The following is a 24,936-nucleotide window of genomic DNA, read 5'->3' as shown; positions in this document are numbered from 1 at the left end:
AGTATTCACAGATTTGCTAACTGGCTCTGGAGATGGGTACGTTTAGTTTTCCCTCCCTCTCTCTCCTTCCTTCTCTCCTTCTCTCTCTCTCTCTCTCTCTCTCTCTCTCTCTCTCTCTCTCTCTCTCTCTCTCTCTCTCTCTCTCTCCTCTCTCTCTCTCTTTCTCTCTCCTCTCTCTCTCTCTCTCTCTTCTCTCTCTCTCTTTCTCTCCTCTCTCTCTCTTTCTCTCCTTCTCTCTCCTCTCTCTCTCTCTCTCTCTCCTCTCTCTCTCTCTCTCTTCTCTCTCTTCTCTCTCTCTCTTTCTCTCTCCCTCTCTCTCTCTCTCTCTCTCTCTCTCCTCTCTGTCTCTCTCTCTCTCCTCTCTGTCTCTCTCTCTCTCTCTCTCTCTCTCTCTCTCTCTCTCTGTCTCTCTCTTCCCTCTTTCTCTCTCATTCTCTCTTCTCTCTCCCTCCCTCCTTCCCTCCCTTTCTTTCTTTTTCTTTCCTTCCTTTTCTTTCTTTCTTTTTCTTTCTGAGACGTACTGGGAAGCAGTTTCCACAGAGCTAGTTTGATATCCCAACTGCTTCTGTTGTTATCCAAAAGAGAATACAATCCAAAAGGTCTCAAGATGGCCTTATATTTCTTGGATATCTAGATGTCACTTTGCTTTCCTGATCATGTAATGAGAATCTTAATGACAATTTAGTCATAGCTTTTAATTTTACAACCAAAGGAAATTAAGACTCTGAGATAGTGTGACTTTCTTTAGTTTATAGATCTAGTGCATCATTAAGAGAATCATAACTATGAAACTGGAAGCAATTTCATATTCATTTAATAAAAATTTCCCTCATTTTACAAATGAGGAAACTGAGGTCTAATGAGATTACATAATAGGCTTAATGTATATAGTAAATAGCAAAAATCAGATTTGAGCCAAGGGAAAGTCAGGAAGTATATGAGGAACAAAACTACAAAACACTTTCCACACATAAAATCAGATCTAAACAAGTGGAAAAATATCAAGTGCTTTTGGATAGGTCCAGTGAATATAATAAAGATGAATATACTACCTGAACTAATCTATTTACTTAGTGTTAATACCAATCAAAGTCCCAAGAAACTATTTTACTGACCTAGAAAAAATAACAACAAAATTCATCTAGAAGAACAAAGGTCAAGAATTTCAAGGGAACTAATGAAAAAAAAATCACATGAAGGCAGCCTAGATGTACAGATCTAAAACTATATTATAAAGCAATGGTCATCAGAACCATTTAATACTGGCTAAGAAACAGAGTAGTTGATCAGTGGAATAGGTTAGGTTCATAGGACAAAACAGTCAATAACTATAGCAATCTAGTGTTTGATAAACCCAAAGACCCCAACTTTGGGGATAAGAATTCACTATTTGACAAAACTGCTGGGAAAACTGGAAATTAATATGGCAGAAACTAGGCACTGACCCACACATAACACCATATACCAATATAAAGTGAAATCGGTTCATAATTTAGACATAAAGAATGATATTATAAACAAATTAGAACATAGGATAGTTTACCTCTCAGACCTGTTGAGGAGGAAGGAGTGACCAAGGAAGAATTGGAGATCATTATTGATCACAAAATAGATAATGTTGATTATATGAAGTTAAAAAGGTTTTGTACAAATAGAAGGGAAGCAATAAATTGGGAAAACATTTTTACATTCAAAGGTTCTGATAAAGGCCTCATTTCCAAAATATATAGAGAATAGACTCAGATTTATAAGAAATCAAGTCATTCTCCAACTGATAAATGGTCAAAGGATATGAACAATTTTCAGATAAAGAAATTGAAACTATTTGTAGTCATATGAAAAGGTGCTCTAAATCACTATTGATCAGAGAAATGCAAAGACTACTCTAAGATACCACTATACACCTGTCAGATTGACTAAGATGACAGGAAAAGATAATGACGAATGTTGGAGGGAATATAGGAAAACTGGGACACTGATGAATTGTTGGTGGAATTGTGAATACATCCAGACATTCTGAAAAGCAATTTGGAATTATGCTCAAAAAGTTATCAAACTATCCTTTGATCCAGCAGTGTTTCTACTGGGCTTATATTACAAAGAGATCTTAAAGAAAGAAAAGGAATGAACATGTGCAAAAATGTTTGTGGCAGCCCTCTTTGTAGTGTCAAGAAACTGGAAACTGACTGGATGCCCATCAATTGGAGAATAGCTGAATAAGTTATGATATATGAATGCTCTGGCATATAATTGTTCTTTAAGAAACGATATGGCTTTCTTCAACAATGAAATGATTCAAACCAGTTCCAATTGTTCAGTGATGAAGAGAAAATGTAAATTAATATTGCACAAGTATGCTGTGTTCACATTATGGAGAACTTTGGAATCATTTTCTTTCTTATATTAATAATAATTTACTATTGGAGAGATGAAGGATTTTTTTTCCTTCTTGTTTCCTTCTTTTCTACTAGGTCAAATCAGCTTCTTTATTGGTTATTCAGCCAACATCAGAAAGATATTGCTAAGAATAAGATTGGATTAACTTTCTCCTCAATCTTGTTCAGACCCCCATCCAAGTGCAGAAATCCATTGTGTTCAACTCAGTTTGGGGTTTGGGGGGGAGGGAGATACTTTATCTGAATTGTCCTGACTGAGTGGTCTGGAAGTAAAAGTGACATAATTTAAGTCACATCCTCCAGCCCCTCATTAGAATAAGTATTTTTCATTATAATATTCATTCTCATGAATTGTTAACTAAAGCTGATAGCTACTTATTGGGTACACCCCCTTTTCCAAAGATATATAAGCATTAAGAAGACACTGAGATGTATTTTTGGTTACATGAAATGACAAAATGACAAATTCTTTTTTTACTCACTGGTCATAATTTTAAAAATGATTGATTACCCAGAAATTATGTGTCTCAAACTTTGCATACATACAGCCTAAATACCAGACTGAGGAATTTGCATTTTCTCATAGGGCCCCTCTGGAAAAATTTGGGTGGAGGAATGATATAAGCAGACCTGTACTTCAAAATTATGTTGGCAGCCATATACACTCCAATTGAGTTCAACAAACATGTAGAAATTCCCTACTGTGTACAGAACATTATGCTAGTTGCTAGGGAGAAATACAAAATATAGATAAGGCTATTTGTCTGGCAAGAGTTTTCTTTATAGTTCTAGGCTTGAATAACCTCATTTTGAAATACATCTTGATGGCTCTCTGATTTCATTGAAATATGCTGTACTCCTTCTACAGATACAAATGCCAATTACCTATTGTTCTTACCATATGTCATCTTAGTAAATACCTTTATTATGAGTTAACTGTGTCTTCTGAATGACTAATTGTTAAGGAAAACTCACTGGTAGAGCCATATGAACCACAGATTTAAGACTGCAGATCTCTAGAAACTATGGGAATATAGCAGCTGCCTTTTAGGGAGTGAACCTATAAATATGCTTTTAAGTTACATGAGCAGGCCAAAGAGATGTATTCTCCATCCAAATAGTAGGGCTAAAGCCTTAAAAGTAAAGAGATAATATATATATTATGAAGTCCTGAGTTTTAAGGAAGGAAAATGACATCAGGTTTTTTTTAAGAGAAAAAAACATTTTTAAGCAACTTACAGGCAATGAGTAACATTAAATTGCTGCCAGAAATTTCAACAAGACTAATTTAATAACCACAGGTGATAAAGAAGCTTCTCATTGCAAAGTTTATCATTGATAGCACTGTTAAGAAAGGAGTGACCTAAAGGATATGAAAAGACAATTCTCAGATGAAGAAATTAAAACTATTTATAGCCAAATGAAAATATGCTCCAAATCATTATTAATCAAGAGAAATGCAAATTAAGACAACTCTGAGATACCACTACACACCGGGTCAGATTGGCTAGAGTGACAGGGAAAGATAATGTGGAATGTTGGAGGGGATGTGGGAAAACAGGGACACTGATACATTGTTGGTGGAATTGTGAACACATCCAGCCATTCTGGAGAGTGATTTGGAACTATGCTCAAAAAGTTATCAAACTGTGCATACCCTTTGATCCAGCAGTGTTTCTACTGCTTATACCCCAAAGAGATACTAAAGAAGGGAAAGGGACCTGTATGTGCCAAAATGTTTGTGGAAAATAAATGGATGCCCATCAATTGGAGAACGATTGAGTAAATGGTGGTATATGAACGTTATGGAATATTATTGTTCTGTAAGAAATGACCAGCAGGATGAATACAGAGAGGACTGGCGAGACTTACATGAACTGATGCTAAGTGAAATGAGCAGAACCAGATCATTATATATCTCAACAACGATACTGTATGAGGATGTATTCTGATGGAAGTGGATCTCTTCGATAAAGAGATCTAATTCAGTTTCAATTGATCAAGGGTGGACAGAAGCAGCTACACCCAAAGAAAGAACACTGGGAAATGAATATAAACTGCTTGCATTTTTGTTTTTCTTCCCAGGTTATTTATACTTTCTAAATCCAATGTTCCCTGTGCAACAAGAGAACTGTTTGGTTCTGTACACATCTACTGTATCTAGGATATACTGTAACCTATTTAACATGTATAGGACTGCTTGCCATCTTGGGGAGGGGGTGGAGGGAGAGAGGGGAAAAATCAGAACAGAAGTGAGTGCAAAGGATAATGTTGTAAAAAATTACTGGCATGGGTTCTGTCAATAAAGAATTATTGAAAAAAAAAAAAAGAAGAAGAAGTAGTAGCACTTGATATTTTAGGTGTGCTTCTTAAAAAACTCTCTAGTATTGCTGATAAACACTGAGTTTCCTGAATGAATTATTATTACAGTTCAGATATGTTGTTTAGGTAAATATATACACAAAGTATGCTGAAGTAATTTTTTTTGCATTGTATTTATTCTTTGCCTTTTGATGTAATCTAGTATTGTCTTTGGTTTTGCAGCTGTATTTTAAAAAATAAAATCAATTCTTTTATATACATATTAAAAAAAAAAAAGAAAGAAAGAAAGGAGTGACCTCAAGTAACTCCTTATGCCTAAAATCAAAGTCATTGTCCTAAAATTAAGTGACCTGATATAACTAAATTTAAACCCCTGCTAATATATGTTTTGTGGAGTTTACTCTTCACTATGAGATTGAATTTTCAAAATCATCCTAATAGCTGAAACATTGGCAGGAAATAGAAAATCAAAGTTTCATATTATAATACTTCATGATGGGGATTTGCTTCCTTTGTATCATATAATAAATGCTTTTTGAAGAAAAGAAACTATGCTCTTCCATTTTACTATTGATATCTCTGTTATGAAAATGCTAAACCTTGGTATATTAGAATAATGGGGACAAACAAAAGGCAACACCTAATCTGGTGGACTTGGGGCCACTTCCAATGGGTTACATATATTCTGGTTCAGAGCTGAAAGACTTTTGGATGTTGTGGAAAAAACCTCGAATGGTCCCTTAATTCTTCCCCACTGTCTTTTATGACAGTAGAAAGCATGGGAGAATTACATCATTTTTAAGAGTAGCAACTCTATCCTCTGGCACACTCTCTGTTAATTCTCCAGAATACATAGTAACTCTCCTTCTGGGACTTGCTCTGATGAGTGAAAAAAAGGAATTTGTATAACTATTCTAGTGTTTTGTTTTTTTTAAAGGACCATTGACAAAATGATAAACTCAAACCCTGGCCTGGCTTACTAAAATATATGGACTCGGAAGGAATTATTTGGACAATATAAGGAGTCAAGGTCAATGTGAATGGTTGATTTCTTAGTCTCTGAAAACATTTAATGTTTTAAGTACCAACCTCCAGAAGAATAAAATACTAATTATAAAAGTTACTGCTTCATTTTTTAGGATTTGTCAAAACACATGTGAGTTTTTTTTTTAAGTTTTATGCACTTCTTTGATGTAGAAGATATAAACAGGTGTCCCATATCTGATCTATAGTGTATATCACATACCTTTCCATTCCTTTTTGCAAAAACTCTGGACACGAACCAAATCTAAACTTTAAGTAATTCTCCCTAAGGCTCTGAAGTGAGGGGCATAAAGAGCAAGACCTCTCTTTCTGAAGCCAAAGTCCCTCCATGACTGAACCTGCCCATGCACATGGATTCAGACCTAAGATCCCCTTCAGAGGAAGAGGGAAATAGAACCCCTACTTTCAGAAGCATTTCTTTATTGTTACATAAAAGCTTTTTATGTTTGTTTTTGTGACCTGTGATTTAACTGGTATAGGGAATTCCTGGTGAGAAAACCTCATCCTAACAATGAAGAAAAATAACGGTCATATAACTTAAGAGTCTTAAAGCATTGCCTAGGCCACTAAGAAGTTAGGCAAATTACCCAGCTTCCCACAGCCACTGTATGTCAAAGGCAGGTCTTAAACATAAACCTTTCTGACTCTGCGGCCAGCTTTCTATTATATCACGCCACTTCTATTTTTATAAAGTTATTTAATAGTAATAACAACATATGAAGCTCTTTAAGGTTTATGAAATACATTCTTGACAACTTTGTAGGCAAGACCTTAAAGGAAAAGTTTGGATTTTTTTCCCTCATCTGTGTCCTATCTTTACTAATAAATTAAAATAATTTGGTTTAAGTTCTGTGTATGATCTTTCAATATTTTTATGCTTAAATTATTTGTGATCTCATAGATGTAGGCATTCCCTTTCTTGGTGTAGACTGATGCACATCCACATCCTCTCATTCTCTGCAATGCTCTTTTCTTCCAATAATCCTAAAGACAAAATCCAGGCAAGACCATGGAAGCCTTCCTTATGCTTTTTATTATTCCAAAGGGAACAGTTTTTTTTTTCAATTATCCCTTATTCTTACCATATGACCAGTTTACACCCTTCCCCAAAGAAATGTCTTACTAGCTCTATACCTTAAAAATTAACATTAACATAGAATATAGGAAATAGAAAGAACAGAGTCCTGAGGGCATTAGGTGTTCCAAAAGAACTTTTTATGGCACACAATAGAGTATTAAGCTGAAATGTGACAAAATCAAGATGAAATAAATGATGTTTTGGTTTTTATCAATAAGACAATATTCATATAGAACTTTATTATCCAGTCTTCCTTGCTGAGGTAATTTATGCCTTGTGAGTATTTTAAATTATTATTGAACAGCTTTAGTCTTGGAGGTCCAGGTTGTCATTTCTCTATGTGCTCACATTTATCTTTCCTCCCAGAAAATTCTTTTCAAAAGTCTGACTTCAAAGGGAGCTTGAAACATGAAAGGGATATTCAAGACATGGAAGGAATAAGAATCTGATCTCACATAAAACAAAAAAATGACATATAAGTTGGCGTTCAAACCAACTGGAAGCCAGATTTGCTTAAGGAAAAAAAAATTAATTTACTTAATGTATGACTTGAAGTATATTGTTTAAATCCAAATTTTGATTTGAATTTACCTATAGAAGGATCCAATTCTTTTGCTTACTAAATTACAAATTGTAAAGCAATTTTACATTTACTAAATACTAAATTACTAAATTACTAAATACTAAAAGCAAAACAAATCTTCTCCTTCACAACTGAATTTAGAGTCAGGAGATTCTAGACAAGGAAATCTGTTCCCATATTTGCTATTGACTCACAGTATAGCCCTGACCATGCCATTTCTCTGTGCCTCATTCTATTCATTTGTAAAATCAGAGTATTTTTAAGATTTCTTATAGCTCTCATATTCTATGATTCTATGTCTAAAACAGAATCCATCTGCTCTCTAAAATTGACTCCTATTCCTAACTTACCTTCATCTGCCGACTATATCATTCTTTCAGTTATTCAAGTATGAAACCATGTAATCACCTTGGACTCATGCTTTTCCTCATTTCCATTTCTGATTAGTGACTAAGTTCTACCATTCATGCAACTGTCCCCTTCCTAATGCCATAAATCTAATTTAAGCTTTTAAAAATAACGTACAAATAAAGCTCTATTTTTAAGATATATAATCTTGGGAAATAAGATAGTGTTATTATCATGTTATTCACTTTCTGAACTCAGCAGCAGTTCTGTTCACTTGTTATTCAGGGCCAGGCCGAAAATACAGCAATTATGTGGTTGTCTTTGTTTTATAGTGTCTAATAGGCTGCTAATAATCAAAATGTGTCAAACAACAATAAACACTTTGGCAGCAAGTGACCAACTGTTCCTACAATTAGAGCCTAAGTGCAATTAATTACATCTATAATTAATTATCATGCAAATATGCACATATTGTGGACAAAACTGGAAAAAAAAAGTATATCCGGTTTTAAATCCATAATCAGCTCTATTCTTTCTTTCTTTTCTTTTTTTCTTTTTCTTTTTCTTTTTTTTTTTTGGTTAGGCAATTGGGGTTAAGTGACTTGCCCAGGGTTACACAGCTAGAAAACTTTAAGTATCTGAAGCCAGATTGGAACTCAGGGCTGATGCTCTATCCACTGCACCATCTAACTGCCCTTAGCTCTCTATTCTTTCTGCACTCACTTCCTCATAGAATTTATTCATTCCCATGACTATGAAGATCGCTTCTATATAAATGATATTTTAGCCCCATCTTTCATTTACACTAAAATAACATTTTTCTCCAAAGGCCTTTGGGACATTTCTATTCAATCAATCATCATTATATCAAACTAAGTGTGACCAATATGGTTCATAGACCATAATAGACACTTAATAAATGCTAGTTGACTAAGTCATGCTCATTTTTACTGCCAAATCTTTGCTCATATTCTACCTTCTACTCTTTTCCATATGAATACCTTTCCTCGTAACTATTACTTTTAAGTTCAAATCTCACCTCTTTAAAAAAAAAAAAAAAAAGAGTATTTATATAAGGCATTTAGGTGGCTAAATAGACAGAACACCTAACCTGGAATCAGGAATCCTTAAGTTCAAATTCTGTCTCAGAAACTTACTAGCTATATGATCCTGGGCAAGTCATTTAAACCCTGATTGTTGCCCCCCCCAAAAAAAATTGCATCCTAAGTATAGCCATCAAAGTTAGGGATGGAGAAACTATCAGATATTGGAACAATCTACCTAAATATGTGAGAGTTACATGGTCAGAGAGTTGTTCATTTTGTTGTAATACAAGAGTATATAAAAGGAAGTAATACGAGAGAAGGCTGGAAAGAAAGGGTATTGCCATGCTATAGAAGGCCATTAGGAGTTAAAATTTATCCAGGAGGCAATGGAGAGACAATATTTTTGTGCAGAAGTGATATATGAAGGATAAACTAGAATGAAAGGTGGGACATGATAAGTGTTTTTCAAATATTTGAAAGGTGATATTATGAAAGAGATTAGACTCTTGGATTGGCCAAAAGTAGAACAGCCTTTTGAGGAGGCATAGTATAAAAAGAGAGAAAGAGATGGATAAGCAGGAAAAAATTGAATTGAGAAAAACATACAATTATTATAACCATGAATATGAATAGAATGAACTCACCCTAATAATGGAAGTGAATAGCAGAATGAATTAGAAACCTGAATCCACCAACATGACAGTCGAAAAAGAGACGTATACAGAATAAAAATAAGAGGCTAGAGCAGAATCTACTGTGCTTCAGTTGAGGTAAAATAAAAAAAATTTAAAAGGCAGGGATAGTAATCACGATTTGAGACAAAGCAAATGCAAAAGCAGATCTAATTAAAAAAGATGAGTTAGTAAACCACATTTTACTAAAAGGTATTAATAGACAATGAAGTAAGTAAACTTATATACACCAAATGGCTTAGCATCCAAATTTTTAAAGGAAGAGCAAAAGGAATTACAGGAGGAAAGAGACAGTACAATATACTAGTTACAGACTTCAACTTTCCCTCTTGGAACTTCGTAACTCTAACTATAAAATAAATTAAAAGGAATTAAATAGATGAAGAGAATTTTAGAAAAATTAATATGATAGACTTCTGGAGAAAATTGAATGGAAATATAAAGGAGCATACACCTTTTTCTCAGCTTGACTATTTTAGGGCATTGGGGCATTAAAAACTTCCCAGGCAAATACAATAAAGCAGAAATATTCAATATATCCTTTTCAGACCATAATACAACAAAAACATATTTAATAAAGGATTATAGAAACAGATTAAAACTTAATTAAGAAATAAATAATCCTAAAGAATGAGTGTTTCAAAGAACAAATTATGGAAACAATAATTTCATTAAAAAGAATGACACCATGAGACAAGATATCAAAATTTGTAAGATGAAGACAAAGCAATACTTAGGGGGAAATTTATGTCTTTAAATACTTATAACAATAAAATAGAGAAGAGCAGATCAATAAACCAAACGTGTAATTTTGAAAAAGCAAAAAAAGAACACATGTAAAATCTCCAATTAATTTTACAGTCAATGATTCTGACAAAGGCCTCATTTCCAAAATATATAGAGAATTGACTCTAATTTATAAGAAATCAAGCCATTCTCCAATTGATAAATGGTCAAAGGATATGAACAGACAATTCTCAGATGAAGAAATTGAAACTATTTCTAGCCATTTGAAAAGATGCTCCAAGTCATTATTAATCAGAGAAATGCAAATTAAGACAACTCTGAGATACCACTACACACCTGTCAGATTGGCTAGAATGACAGGGAAAGATAATGCGGAATGTTGTAGGGGATGTGGGAAAACTGGGACACTGATACATTGTTGGTGGAATTGTGAATGGATCTAGCCATTCTGGAGAGCAATTTGGAAACTATGCTCAAAAAGTTATCAAACTGTGCATACCCTTTGGTCCAGCAGTGTTTCTATTGGGCTTATACCCCAAAGAGATACTAAAGAAGGGAAAGGGGCCTATATGTGCAAGAATGTTTGTGACAGCCCTCTTTGTAGTGGCCAAAAATTGGAAACTGAGTGGATGCCCATCAACTGGAGAATGGCTGAATAAATTGTGGTATATGAATATTATGGAATATTATTGTTCTGTAAGAAAGGACCAGCGGGATGATTTCAGAAAGGCCAGGAGAGATTTACATGAACTAATGCTGAGTGAAATGAGCAGGACCAGATTATTATATACTCCAACAATAATACTATATGATGATCAATTCTGATGGGCAGAGGCCTTTTCAAAAAGGAGATGAACCAAATCAGTTCCAATAGAGCAGTAATGACTTAAACCAGCAACACCCAGTAAAAAAACTCTGGGAGATTATTACACAGAATTCCCAATCCCTCTATTTTTGTTCACCTGCAATTTTTATTTCCTTCATAGGCTAAATGTACACTATTTCAAAGTTCGATTCTTTTTGTACAGCAAAATAGCTGTATGGATGTGTATACATATATTGTATTTAACTTATACTTAAACATATTTAACATGTATTGGTCAACCTGCCATCTGGGGGAGGGGGGAGGGGGAAGGAGGGGAAAAACTGGAACAAAAGATTTTGCAACTGTCAATGCTGAAAAAAATTACCCTGGCATGGATTCTGTCAATACAAAGTTATTATTAAATAAAATAAAATTAAAATTAAAAAATATATATATGCAATTCTTTTAAGCATATTTCCATATGTGTCCTGTTGTGCAAGAAAAATCAAACCAAAAGGAAAAAAATGAGAAAAAAAACAAGAGATAAAAAAGATGAAAATACTATGTTTTGATCCATATTCAGTCTCCTTAGTTTTCAATGGAACAAAATTCTAAAGAAAAAAGAAACAATTGAATAAAAAAAGTAAATGGAAAAGGGTCAGCCTTTGCAAAGGAGGACTACTTCAACCTGTGAGAACAGAGAGGAAAATCTCATGGATGAAGGCATAGAATCTTTTTGAGACAGAGGGTAGCCAAAGAAGGGTATGATGTCATTACCCTAGTGACCCCAGTCTCTATGAGGTGAAGGTGTCCTAGAAGCTTGAGATGGTTTGGAGCAGCCATTATATGGAAAGTGAGAGAGGAAATCTTAGACGAATAATAGATTTTTTCATATGCAAAGTATATATTATCCATATATGTATATCTATGAGAGTTATCCAAAAGTGGTTCACAGAAAACATTGAGATATACCTCTCTCAATACTGGTTGTCTAGGAGCATAATTTTGATTCATTACAAAAAAGCTGCTTTACCAACATTGTGTGATGATTGATTATGATACTTAGCTCTTAACAATACAGGGATACAAAACAATTCCAAAAGACTTATGATGGAAAATACTATTCATTTTCAAAGAAAGAGTCTGAATGCAGATAGAAGCATATATTTTCACCTTCTTTGTGTTGTGTGTATATTTTTGTTTCCCTTTGTTCTGTTTCTTCTTTCATAACAATCGGATTACTTATCATGTTGAGGAGAGAGAGAGTAAAATTTGGACTCAAAATCTTATAAAAATGTATGTTGAAAAGTATGAAAACATGTAATTGGAAAAAGTAAAATCCTAATTTTTTTTTAAAAAAGCTGTTTTCTTGGTCACTATTTCTTAAAGAAGAAGGATTACTCCAAGTTTACACCCACTTTTGAACCCTTCCCACCAAATACTGGTTACATAAAAGACCATAACAGATGGTGAGTAACAAGTAAGCCTGTTTATCCAAGCAGACAGCAAACAGAAACCAGAGAAGTTATACAGATTAGAATGTACCAGTAAATATATAAGAATGAATGAGCTCATCCAATATGATCTAATTCATCCCAGCTCAACCAAAAGAAATGCATATGTTATTGTATTTAATTTATACTTTAATATATTTAACATGTATTGGTCATCCTGCCATCTGAGGGAGGGAGTGGGGGGAAGGAGGGGAAAAGTTGGAACAAAAGGTTTTGCAATTGTCAATGCTGAAAAATTACCCATGCATATATCTTGTAAATAAAAGGCTATAATAACAATAATAAAAAAGAAATGCCTGTGTTTCTTCTGCAGAAGCTGATTTTATAATGCGTTACTTGTATATTCATAAGAATTCAGGATCAACCAAGATGATTTCAGAAATACCTGGATTTATATGAACAGATGCAAAGTGAAGTGATCAGAATCAGGAGAATATTGTACAGAGTAACAAGAATATTGTATGATCAACTGTGAATGACTTTGTTATGCTCAGCAATACAATGATCCCAGACAATTACAAGGAATTTATGATGAAAAGTGCTATCCACCTCCAAAGAAAAAATTGAAGGAGTCTGAATGTAGGTTAGATACAAATAATACTTATGAATATTTGAGGTGGCTTCTCTAACTTTGCATCTTATGTTTCTTCTGAGCTAATTCAATTCTGCTTTGCTCACAGAGCACGGCACCTTTGAGGATAGGGGTAAACCATGCTGGGTGGGTGGTCCTATGTCAGTGTCTCCCATGTCATAAAATCAATTCTAAAGTTTTAAGAGAGATCTTGAAAATCTCCTTGTAATGCTTTTTCTGACCACCAAGTTAAGTGCTCACCCTGTGGGGGTTTTCCACGAATTAGTCTTTTTGGCAAGTGTACATTTAGCATTCCAACAATGTGGCCAGCCAAACACAGTTGCGCTCTCTTCAGTAGAGCTGGAATATTTGTCAGTGTAGTTTGAGAAAGGATCTCAGTGTCTGGTACCTTATTCTGCCAAGTGATCTTTAGAATCTTCCTAAGACAATTCAAATGGAAGCAATTCAGTTTCCTGGCATGGTGCTGGTATATTATCCATGCTTCACAGGTATACAACAATGAGGTCAGCACAAGGGCTCTGTAGACCTTCAGTTAGAACTTCAGAACCTTCAGGTTCTGTAGATCTATCAGTCGCTCTGATACCTCTTCTCTCCCACCACTTCAGTGCCTTCCAAACACTGAGCTAGCTCTGGCAATGCATGTGTCAATCTCATTGTTAATGTGGATATCCCTGGAAAGTATACTACCAAGGGTGGGGGAAGTAGGAGTCCTTGGGGTGGGGGGAAGATAAGGAAAAGGGAAAAGGGAAAGAGACATTCTACTCACTCCTCAAAGTGATGAAAACATCTATTCACAAACTATCTGCTCAGTTATTTTTAAAAATTGACCTGAATTTCATAAATATATTAATCTGTCGCCACAGTAATGCTTATACAACTCTGTATATATTCCAGCAGGAATGTTGTTTGTTTTTTGTTTTTTACCCAGACTTTGGGATAACACTTCCTAGGGAAAGTCTGAATAGTAAAACTATTTTTTGGAGCAATAAGCTCTGTAAGTATTTCTGGCATAGGAAAATTGCCCACATTGTCCAAGAAAAATGGATTTTATTTTAAAGATTCTGAGATACACCTCATACAGAAGTTTCTCTTGACAGAGACAATCTGGATGAAGGACTCAGCAAAACCTGGACTAGAAATCATTGCCTCTGGGAAAACAGAATAGCCACAACCTAGAAAAGCTAAGCATTTAACAGCTGTTACACCAGCAACCAAAAGAGGTAAAATACTCTAGAAAAAGACTAAGGGTCATAGTAAGGTCTTTGCAGCTTAAGCTGCAAACAATAGGAACAGTAGTGATTTTGTTTATGATTTCATTTTCTTCTATTGATTAATGATGTAAACAGAAAAATTCCCATTAGTTTATCTCTCCAGGGATCAGGTGATTTGAATTTTGAGATGGCCAGATTTTCACTATTGCAAAATATCTTACCCTCCTAAGGAATAATACACATTTTTCAGTTTTGTAGTAATGATGTCTAACCCTAGATTATTCATAAGAATATAAAAATGCCTCCCCAACTCAGAGCCATGGTACCTCTATGCTATGATTCCTTTTCCTTCAATGGCACTAAAGAAACATTTTGGGGAGGACAAATTTTCTCTTTATATTATGTTTTAGAAAGTAAAGACTATATCTCCAATGACCACTAATTTTTCTCAATAACTCATTATGAAAATAGCATTCCTAATTGCATTTAAAATTCTAAGGCATGCGTATGTGTATGTATGTGTGTGTGTATAAGGAAAGGATACATTCTTCCACACCTGCACATACATATATGCAAAAAGAGACACATAAATTCATATATATGTATATATATGTACTTACATATAATTCCATAGAGTAGTGAGTAACAAGTATTTGCTTTTAAACAATTATTTTCAAGAATCAAAATGTGTCTTGTTTTTAGAATTTAAGATTTGGGTGGAGAGACAATTAGATATAATATATTGATCGTGTTGGCCTTGGAATCAGAAGATTTGTGTTCTAGTCCTTAGCCTGACAAATACCAGTTGGGTGATCGTGGGCAAGTCATCCAATCTCTTAGTGCTCTATGCTCTAAAATGGTAATTCATGCATGAGTTGCTCGGATACATTAGAGGATGGAATTTCCATATTAGTATTTATACACACACACACACACACACACACACACACACACACACATGAAATTATAGAGGCAATATCACATTGTGAATAAGGAACTGGAGTGAGAAACACCTAGGTTCAAATTCTATCTCTGATATATACTAGCTATGTTATCTTGGCAAGTTATATAATCTTTCTTTACCCCTACACAACTCCCTAAAACCATAAGCAATAGAAAGTACCAATGCATACTAATAGAGTTTTTCAGCAAGTTCTTCATTAAATCTATGAAATCATTGGATTAAGAAAATTAATATTAGTGAATAAAACTGAAACTACCCTAATCATCATCGTCTTCTTCCTCTTCTTCTTTCTTCTTCCTCTTCCTCCTCCTCTTCTTCTCTCTTCCTTCCTTCTCTCCTTTCTTCCTTTCCTCCCTCCCTCCCCCTCTTCTCTCTTCTTTCAAAAATCAAGGCTTATCAATTAACTCCAATGCTAAATAAACTATTTGAAGAAGTAGGGATTGAAGGAGTCCTACCAAACTCCTTTTATGACACAGATATGGTACTGATACCTAAACCAGGTAGGCTGAAAACAGAGAAAGAAAATTATAGACCAATCTCCCTAATGAATATTGATGCTAAAATCTTAAATAAAATATTAGCAAAAAGATTACAGAAAATCATCCCCAGGATAATACACTATGACCAAGTAGGATTTATACCAGGAATGCAGGGCTGGTTCAATATTAGGAAAACTATTAACATAATTGACTATATCAACAACCAACCAAACAAAAACCATATGATCATTTCAATAGATGCAGAAAAAGCATTTGATAAAATCCAACAGCCATTCCTAATAAAAACACTTGAGAGCATAGGAATAAAAGGACTTTTCCTTAAAATAGTTAGGAGCATATATTTTAAACCTTCAGTAAGCATCATATGCAATGGGGAAAAACTGGAACCTTTCCCGGTAAGATCTGGAGTGAAGCAAGGTTGCCCACTATCACCATTATTATTCAATATTGTATTAGAAACACTGGCCTCTGCAATAAGAGTCGAGAAAGAGATTAAAGGAATTAGAGTAGGCAATGAGGAAACCAAACTATCACTCTTTGCAGATGATATGATGGTATACCTAGAAAACCCCAGAGATTCTACTAAAAAGCTATTAGAAATAATTCATAATTTTAGCAAAGTAGCAGGATACAAAATAAATCCCCATAAATCCTCAGCATTCTTATACACCACCAACAAAATCCAAGAACAAGAGATACAAAGAGAAATTCCATTCAAAATAACTGTTGATAGCATAAAATATTTGGGAATCTACCTACCAAAGGAAAGTCAGGAATTATATGAGCAAAATTACAAAAAAGTTTTCACACAAATAAAGTCAGACTTAAATAATTGGAAAAATATTAAGTGCTCTTGGATAGGCCGAGCAAATATAATAAAGATGACAATACTCCCTAAACTAATCTATTTATTTAGTGCTATACCAATCAGACTTCCAAGAAAATATTTTAATGATTTAGAAAAAATAACAACAAAATTCATATGGAACAATAAAAAGTCGAGAATCTCAAGGGAATTAATGAAAAAAAAATCAAATGAAGGTGGTCTAGCTGTACCTGATCTAAAATTATATTATAAAGCAGCAGTCACCAAAACCATCTGGTATTGGCTTAGAAATAGATTAGTTGATCAGTGGAAAAGGTTAGGTTCACAAGACAGAATAGTCAACTATAGCAATCTAGTGTTTGACAAACCCAAAGATTCTAAATTTTGGGATAAGATTTCATTATTTGATAAAAACTGCTGGGATAACTGGAAATTAGTATGGCAGAAATTAGGCAAGGACCCACACTTAACACCACATACCAAGATAAGATCAAAATGGGTCCATGACCTAGGCATAAAGAACGAGATTATAAATAAATTAGAAGAACATAGGATAGTTTATCTCTCAGACTTGTGGAGGAGAAAGAAATTTGTGACCAAAGATGAACTAGAGACCATTACCAATCACAAAATAGAAAATTTTGATTATATCAAATTAAAAAGCCTTTGTACAAACAGAACGAATGCAAACAAGATTAGTAGGGAAGTAACTAACTGGGAAAACATCTTTACAATTAAAGGTTCTGATAAAGGCCTCATTTCCAAAATATATAGAGAACTGACTCAAATTTATAAAAAATCAAGCCATTCTCCAATTGATAAATGGTCAAAGGATATGAACAGACAATTTTCAGATGAAGAAATTGAAACTATTACCACTCACATGAAAGAGTGTTCCAAATCACTATTGATCAGAGAAATGCAAATTAAGACAACTCTGAGATATCACTACACTCCTGTCAGATTGGCTAAGATGACAGGAAAAAACAATGATGAATGTTGGAGGGGATGCGGGAAAACGGGGACATTGATGCATTGTTGGTGGAGTTGTGAACGAATCCAGCCATTCTGGAGAGCGATCTGGAATTATGCCCAAAAAGTTATCAAACTGTGCATACCCTTTGATCCAACAGTGTTTCTATTGGGCTTATACCCCAAAGAGATACTAAAAAAGGGAAGGGGACCTGTATGTGCCAAAATGTTTGTAGCAGCCCTGTTTGTAGTGGCTAGAAACTGGAAAATGAATGGATGCCCATCAATTGGAGAATGGCTGGGTAAATTGTGGTATATGAACGTTATGGAATATTATTGCTCTGTAAGGAATGACCAGCAGGATGAATACAGAGAGGCTTGGAGAGACCTACATGGACTGATGCTAAGTGAGATGAGCAGAACCAGGAGATCATTATACACTTCGACAACGATATTGTATGAGGATGTATTCTGATGGAAGTGGATTTCTCTGACAAAGAGACTTAACTGAGTTTCATTGGAGAAATGATGGACAGAAACAGCTACACCCAAAGAAGGAATACTGGGAAATGAATGTGAACTATTTGCAATTTTGATTTTCTTCCCGAGTTATTTTTACCTTCTGAATCCAATTCTCCCTGTGCAACAAGAGAACTGTTTGGTTCTGCAAATATGTATTGTATCTAGGATATACTGCAACATGTTTAGCATATATAGGACTGCTTGCCATCCTGGGGGGGGGGGAGGAGGGAGGGAGGGGAAAAAACGAAACATAAGTGATTGCAAGGGATAATGTCGTGTAGAAATTATCCTGGCATGGATTCTGTCAATGCGAAGTTATTATTAAATAAAATAAAATTTATTATTAAAAAAAAAAAAAAAAAAAAAAAAAAAAAAAAAATCAAGGCTTATTTGCTCAAGGTCACACAGCTAGTAAGTGGCCAAGGTAGCATTTGAACTCAGGTTCTCTAAGTTCGGGTCCAATGCTCTATCCACTATACCTTCTAACTGCCCTATATTTTTCTTTCTTTCTTTCTTTTTTATTAAAGCTTTTTCACTTACAAAACATGAGTTTTGCATGAGTAGTTTTTCAGTGTTGAAAAACTGCCTTGCAAAACTTTTTGTTCCAAATTTTTCCTTCCTTCCCCCTTCCTCCTCCCCTAGATGGCAGGTGGTCCAATATGTGTTAAATCCAATATATGTGTATATATTTATACAGTTATCTTGCTGCACAGGAAAAATCAGATCTAGAAAGAAAAAAAAATCTGAGAAGGAAAACAAAATGCAAGCAAACATCAACAGAAAGCATGAAAATGCTATGTTGTGGTCCACACTTAGTTCCCACAAGCCTCTCTCTGGGTGTATATGGCTTTCTTCATCACTGAACAACTGGAATTGGTTGAATCATCTCATTGTTGAAGAGAGCCATGTCCACCAGAATAGATTATTGTCCTATATTTTTCTTAATAGAAAAAAACAACAGTGGCTCATATTTCTGTAGAACTTTAAGGTTTACAAAGTGCTTTCCTTGGAACAAGCCTTTTGGTTACATACAGGAGTAAAATCTTAAATCAAAGATTTTTTTTTTTCCAGGCAGGAACTCCCTCTACCAAGGGCTCAGCAAACCATCTATAAGCTACTACAGAGTGCCTGATTTGTTTTCCTCAATAGTATTTTATTTTTTCAAATATATGTAAGGATAATTTTCAACATTCATTTTGTAAGACTTTGTTTTTTCACTTTTTTTCTCCCTCCCTTCTTCCCAAGACAGCAAGCAATCTGATATATGCAGTTCTTTTAAATATATTTCTATATTTGTCATGTAGCCCATGAAACTCAGATCAAAAGGGGAAAAAAAACATGAGAAAGAAAAAGCAAACAAACAAACAAAAAAGGTGAAAATACTATGCTGTGATCCACATTCAATCTCCATAGTCCTCTCTCTGGATGCAGTTGGCATTTTCTATCCCAAGTCTACTGGAACTGTCTTGGATCACCATATTGCTGAGAAGAGCCAAGTCCATCACAATTTGATCATCACCAGAATACCTGATATTAAAAGAGTTTAAGTGACTTGTCCATAGTGAAATATTTGTCCTCCATTTTGCAAATAAGGAAAATGAGGCAGAGAAAAGGTCAATAACTTACTTGGAGTCACCGAACTAGTAAGGGTTAGCAATCAGATCCAAGTCTCCTTAGGTACAGCTGTCTCTCTATTGACTCACACAATTTAGTCACATTCCCTTCCCTTAATCTATGTCTTTCCAGACAAAAGAAATTCAGGGATCAATCTATTATCCTGTATGTGATATATTGGATTCAATTCAACAAATATTATTGAGAACCTGCTGTATATGTAATGCTGTATTAGGACAAAGAAAGATACACAAAATATAACCTTGTGGCACCTACAATGTCATCAGGAAAATAAGATAGAAACATAGGAAACAACTAGGAGACAATGTAAGAAAATATAAAGTCAAATGCCAAAAATAATGATAGTTAATATTTCTACAGCACTTTACATTTTCCAAAGCACTTGATATATATTATTATCTCATTTGAATCTCACAACAATCTATGAAATATTATCATCCTCACTAATGATTATTCTCCATAAGGAAAATGAGGCACACCAAGGTTAAGTGCCTAGAGTCACAAAGCTAATAAGTGTCTGAGGCCACTTTTGAACTCAGGTTCTCCCTGACTCTAGATCCATACTCTGCTATTCTGCTTATCTATATTAAAAAAAATATGAAACATAAAATAAGTGCTAAAAAAAAATCATTTTTGGCCTGAGTGATCAGAGAAGGCTTCATGGAAGAAGGGGATGATATCAGATGATCTTATTGAGCAGCAATATGAGGAGCAAATATGGCCTTAGTACAATGAAAAGCAAAAATTCTGATTCAAACACAGGATTCATGTTAGGGAGTTATATGAATTAAACTTGGGTAAGTAGGATTAGGATCACATTAATCAGGGATTTATTTCTCTCTCTGTCTTAACCCCTTTTTCCTCACATCCTAATTTTTTGGAGAAGGTGTTATTTTGGTTCCTTTAGGATATTTCAAAGTTTATTGTGAAGTGAAATTCAAGTCAGTCAGTTGATCCTTAGCAGTTCAAGTACAAAGTAGGATTTGAAACAAGAGTCTGGAAAGAAAAGTTAGTGTTATTTATAGAACCATAGAAGCAGAGCGATAAGATATATGTGTATCTTAACTAAGGTTTGAAAAGATGGTTTCTCTTAAATTTGAAAATCTCAGACTTCTGAGTTACTATCCACTAGATGCTTTGAAACTTCATTTTACACACACACACACACACACACACACTCACACATTCACACATGACTTTATGCCATGAAGAATAGAATTTGTTGCCCTTGAAAAAAGTATATTGTCATTTTTCAGTGATGCCCTGTTCTTTATGATTCCATTTGGGGTTTTCTTGGCAAAAATACTGAATTGGTTGGCCATTTCCTTTTCCAGATCATTTCACATATTAGGAAACTGAGGCAAACAGGGTTAAATCACTTGCTCAGGGTTCCACAGCTACTAAGTAAGTGTCTGAGGCTACATTTGAATTCAGAAAGATGACTTTATCTGACTCCAGGACCATTACTCTATCTGCTGTGCCACCTAGCTACCTGAGGAACTATATTAAAAGTAATATAAAATAATATATTTTTTAAAAATATTAAAAAGATGTTCCTCCTTGCATCACCACCTTTTTCATATTATGCCCTAGGTCTATCCTGGCTGTCTTTAGTTGTGAATCTATAGTCAATAACTCTCTTTTGCCAACAGTGTTCTGTATTTCAAGTGGATTTTATTTCGAATGATTTTTATTGTTAACCTGGGTCATCTCTAGCAGAGTTAGGATTTCAGTAATGTTGGGAAGGTGGATAAGGGCTGGATGAATCATAAGCTCCTTAAGCTGCTCCCAACCAAAGATATCTTAAAATAAGAATTCCAGGACAAATAAGGGATCAAGAAGGGCAGCTTGCTTAGATGAAATGTGATTTCAAAAATAATTATGTAATGGAGAGGTATGTAAAGTCTAACTAAATACTGTGGGGACAGAGCTATTATTCTGTAACTATGACTTTACCAGAAGCTATTTAATATTTTAAGGCTTCAGACAGAGTAGTCAGTGCTAAGCAAATTTGTGATTTCTGTCATACTTGTAAAGAGGAATTTTTTTCATCTAGGACAAAAGCAATTGGTAGGGGACAAACTCAAGTGATGTAAAGGCAGTCTGATCATGCAGGTGTTTGTGCAACTTGAGGCCCATTGCAGAGCTCTCATGATATACAGGTGAGTCCCACAACCAAGAAATTATTCCACTAGTGGCTATGATTTGGTTTTATTTTTTGGATTAAATTTAGGGTCATAGATATAGAGTTGGAAGAGAACATCTAGTCCAACACCTTCATTTTGTAGACTAGAAAACTGAAGTCTAGAATTGTAAAATGACTGGCCTAAGGTCACACAGTTAGGGCTTGCACTTGGGTCCTTTGACTCAAAATCCAATGTTCTTTTTACTATACAATAGCTTACAATGAAATTCTATCCAGATTCAAGGGAAAAGTACTCAACTTCTATAATCTTTACACTGTTCCTTTTTACTACTTTAAAACTTGTATTCTCTCTCTCTCTCTCTCTCCTTTTCTCCTTTTCTTCCTCCCTCCTTCCCTCCTCCCAAAGGGTTTTTTCTTTCAATCTTAAAGTAGAAAGAGAAAATTTTGTCTAGTTAAAAAAAAAAAAAGGCAAGCCCACCAAGATGCTTTTCCAAGAAGCACAGATGATTTTTCTTTTAAAGTAGTTTGATTTTGTTCCTTTTTTCTTTTTCTTTTTTTAAACTGAGTTCAAAACAAAGAAATCATTCTGGTAGGAAAAAAAAAAAAGCTGGTCAAAAACCAGCTGTGCCAGCTTCTCCCTAAGGTGTGCAAAGACTCAGGCAAGGGAAAAAGCAAATAAGACTAGACAACTGAGTCCAGTGGGAAAAATAGGCTGAGGGTGAGTGGAATATATCAGGAAAACAAGTCAGGCAGAGAGAACCAAGAACAATGATAGGAAAGGACCTTTAAAATCAATTGCTTTTTCATAAAAGATTCGAAGAGAATTTGATTCCTGAGACACAAGGGCTGATGGGGAAAGGAAGGGTGCCAGAAAAGTTTGAGACTTGGAAGGGCTACCACAGAGGCTCTCAGTTCTCCAGACACTAGTTTTCTCATACCTGTTATTTCAATACATTCACCCAGAGGCCTTCAAAAGTCAGGTGGCGGAAAAGACAAAGACAAATGTGGGAAATGCACCTTTGTCTAGGAACGGAAAGGAGATTCAGTATTTCTTCTACCTGAATGCTATAGGTGAAAGGCAGTGTGTGGAAGTGGGAACTGGGAGAAGGAAGGGGACCATTTCTATCCTAATCCGCATCCCCGTGCCCCGAAGGGGCGACTCTCTTCCTCCCCGTTCCAGTCGAACGGACTGAAGGAAGGGCGCAGGAGCCGAGAGAAGGGGGATCCAAGGCGTTTCTCACCATATCAATAGCCTGAACGTCCTTGAAGGCCACCACCCCTCGGATGGATCTGGGCGGGTTCTCGGTCACATAGATGAACTTGTCGCTGAGCACCACGTACTTGAAAGTCTTGTGCTCGGTGTCTGAGACCACGATGCAGAGCTCGTAGGTGCGGATGGCATCGTATACCTCCTGTCGCAGGTGCCGCTTCAGGAAGTAATCCAGACGGCTGTTCCTGCGGCAGGGGAAGTCCACCTGGCCCGAGCCAGCCATGCACAGCGTCGGGGCCGGAGACTGACGGCGCGGAACGCCCCTCGATGGCACTGCACCGGGCTGGTACTGCTCAGCAGACCGAGCCAACTAACGAAGAGGGCTCAGCGCCCCGCCCGCGCCGCGCGCTCACCTCGTCTCGCCTCGCCAGGTGCTCGTCTTCCCTCCCCCAGCCTTAGAACCTGGGGACGCCACAAAGCGGCCCGGCCCGCCCCGTCTCAGCTCAGCCTCCACTCGGGCTTCTCTCTCCAGGGAGACACAGGGCCCGCCCGGGGACTCCTCCCTTTCCTCAAATCCTTGAAGGGAGTGGGGCTCCTGAACTCCCGGTTGTGAACCCACTTAAGTGTGGATCTCTGGGGTTTATTTCCTGCCCGCCCTTGCCCGTCCATTGGGGATTGTAGTCCACCCCCAATTCCCATCTAAAAAGAAAACATCAAATATCAGTCCTTTAATCCAGAGTTAAGGATGATGTGGTTCATATTTAAAGCTGTAAGACTAACCATTTTATTTTACAGGTGAAGAAACCGGGTTCCAAAAAGGTAAGTGATTATTGCCCAAGATCACACTGGGAATAGACTCCTTGGATTGAAACTCAACTTTATTTTGCCTGATGAGCTAGTGCTTCTTAAACTGTACCAGGTCGCCTCCTCACAGGTATTAGTTGGTGGAGGAGCGGCCGGAGAAGAGTGTTGAATAAAACCCAGATCAGATCCTGTCCTTTGGTTTCCTAATTCCGTTGAATTGGTTAGCTAACAGGTATTAGATAGATGCTTGTTGGTTTCAGAAGTGAATAAATCTTTGGATTTAGACAGAAGGAACCTTTGAGATCTAGTTAATGGGCTTTTAATTCTCCAATTCTTTTGTAAGTAGGTGAAGGAATTAGGATTTGAATCCAAGTCTTCTGAATGAATCCAAAATTTTTTCTTTTGTCTCATGTTGCCCTTAACCGAATGCCAGAAAGGCACTGTTGAAGACATTGTACAGTCAAAATTGTTGGTTCTAATTGAGTCCTTCAAACCTGATACTTACTACCAAAGGATTTGAAGAACATTGTAGTAGAAACCACTTGAAAAGAGGACAGTTGTTCAAGTCTTTTGTCTTATTTACAAAGTATAATCAACTCACTTCCAATTATATTATTGACAGCTTTTTCAGGATATATTAGGAACTCTAACAGTTGTTACAGCCTAAATGTGTGTCATAGTTAGAAGGGAGAACTTCTTAGTAGTAGAAATGGAGAAAGCATTGATTTGTATCCAAAATCTAAAAAAGCTTGTGTAGCTTCATGAATGCCAGTGGAATTAAGAAATGTGTATAGACCTTTTTACTGTAGACCATGAAAAACAAGCTTTATCTATAAATAATTTAGCATTTAAATAATGGTCTTTTAATTCCCCAATACTGTTGTTAAATTTTGTTTCTCTAATAAGATTACTGTAAGATTCTCTAATAAGATCTCCTTAAGGGGAAGGATCTTCCATCTTCTAATTCCTTTTCCCTTTT

The 24,936-nt window shown here is 35.6% G+C and overlaps 1 protein-coding gene across 2 annotated transcripts in view; it reads right to left on the bottom strand.

Moving 5' to 3' along the window:
* The window catches only part of C5H12orf56 (chromosome 5 C12orf56 homolog), a 131,538-nt gene extending 107,897 nt beyond the window's left edge, over positions 1-23,641 (bottom strand). The window contains exon 1 of one of the 2 annotated variants that reach the window (XR_007954309.1): positions 23,185-23,641. Coding sequence is in view for 1 of the 2 variants with exons in the window: in XM_052001219.1 (XP_051857179.1) it covers positions 23,185-23,436 (252 nt within the window). In the remaining variant the exon portion in view is untranslated. The remainder of the gene's footprint in view (positions 1-23,184) is intronic. The other variant, XM_052001219.1, reaches the window with a different exon arrangement.
* Positions 23,642-24,936: the final 1,295 nt, after the last annotated feature.

The sequence above is a fragment of the Antechinus flavipes genome, chromosome 5 (genome assembly GCF_016432865.1).
Source record: "Antechinus flavipes isolate AdamAnt ecotype Samford, QLD, Australia chromosome 5, AdamAnt_v2, whole genome shotgun sequence".
NCBI classification, from domain to species: domain Eukaryota; kingdom Metazoa; phylum Chordata; class Mammalia; order Dasyuromorphia; family Dasyuridae; genus Antechinus; species Antechinus flavipes.
This window is presented reverse-complemented; position numbering and strand designations above follow the sequence as displayed.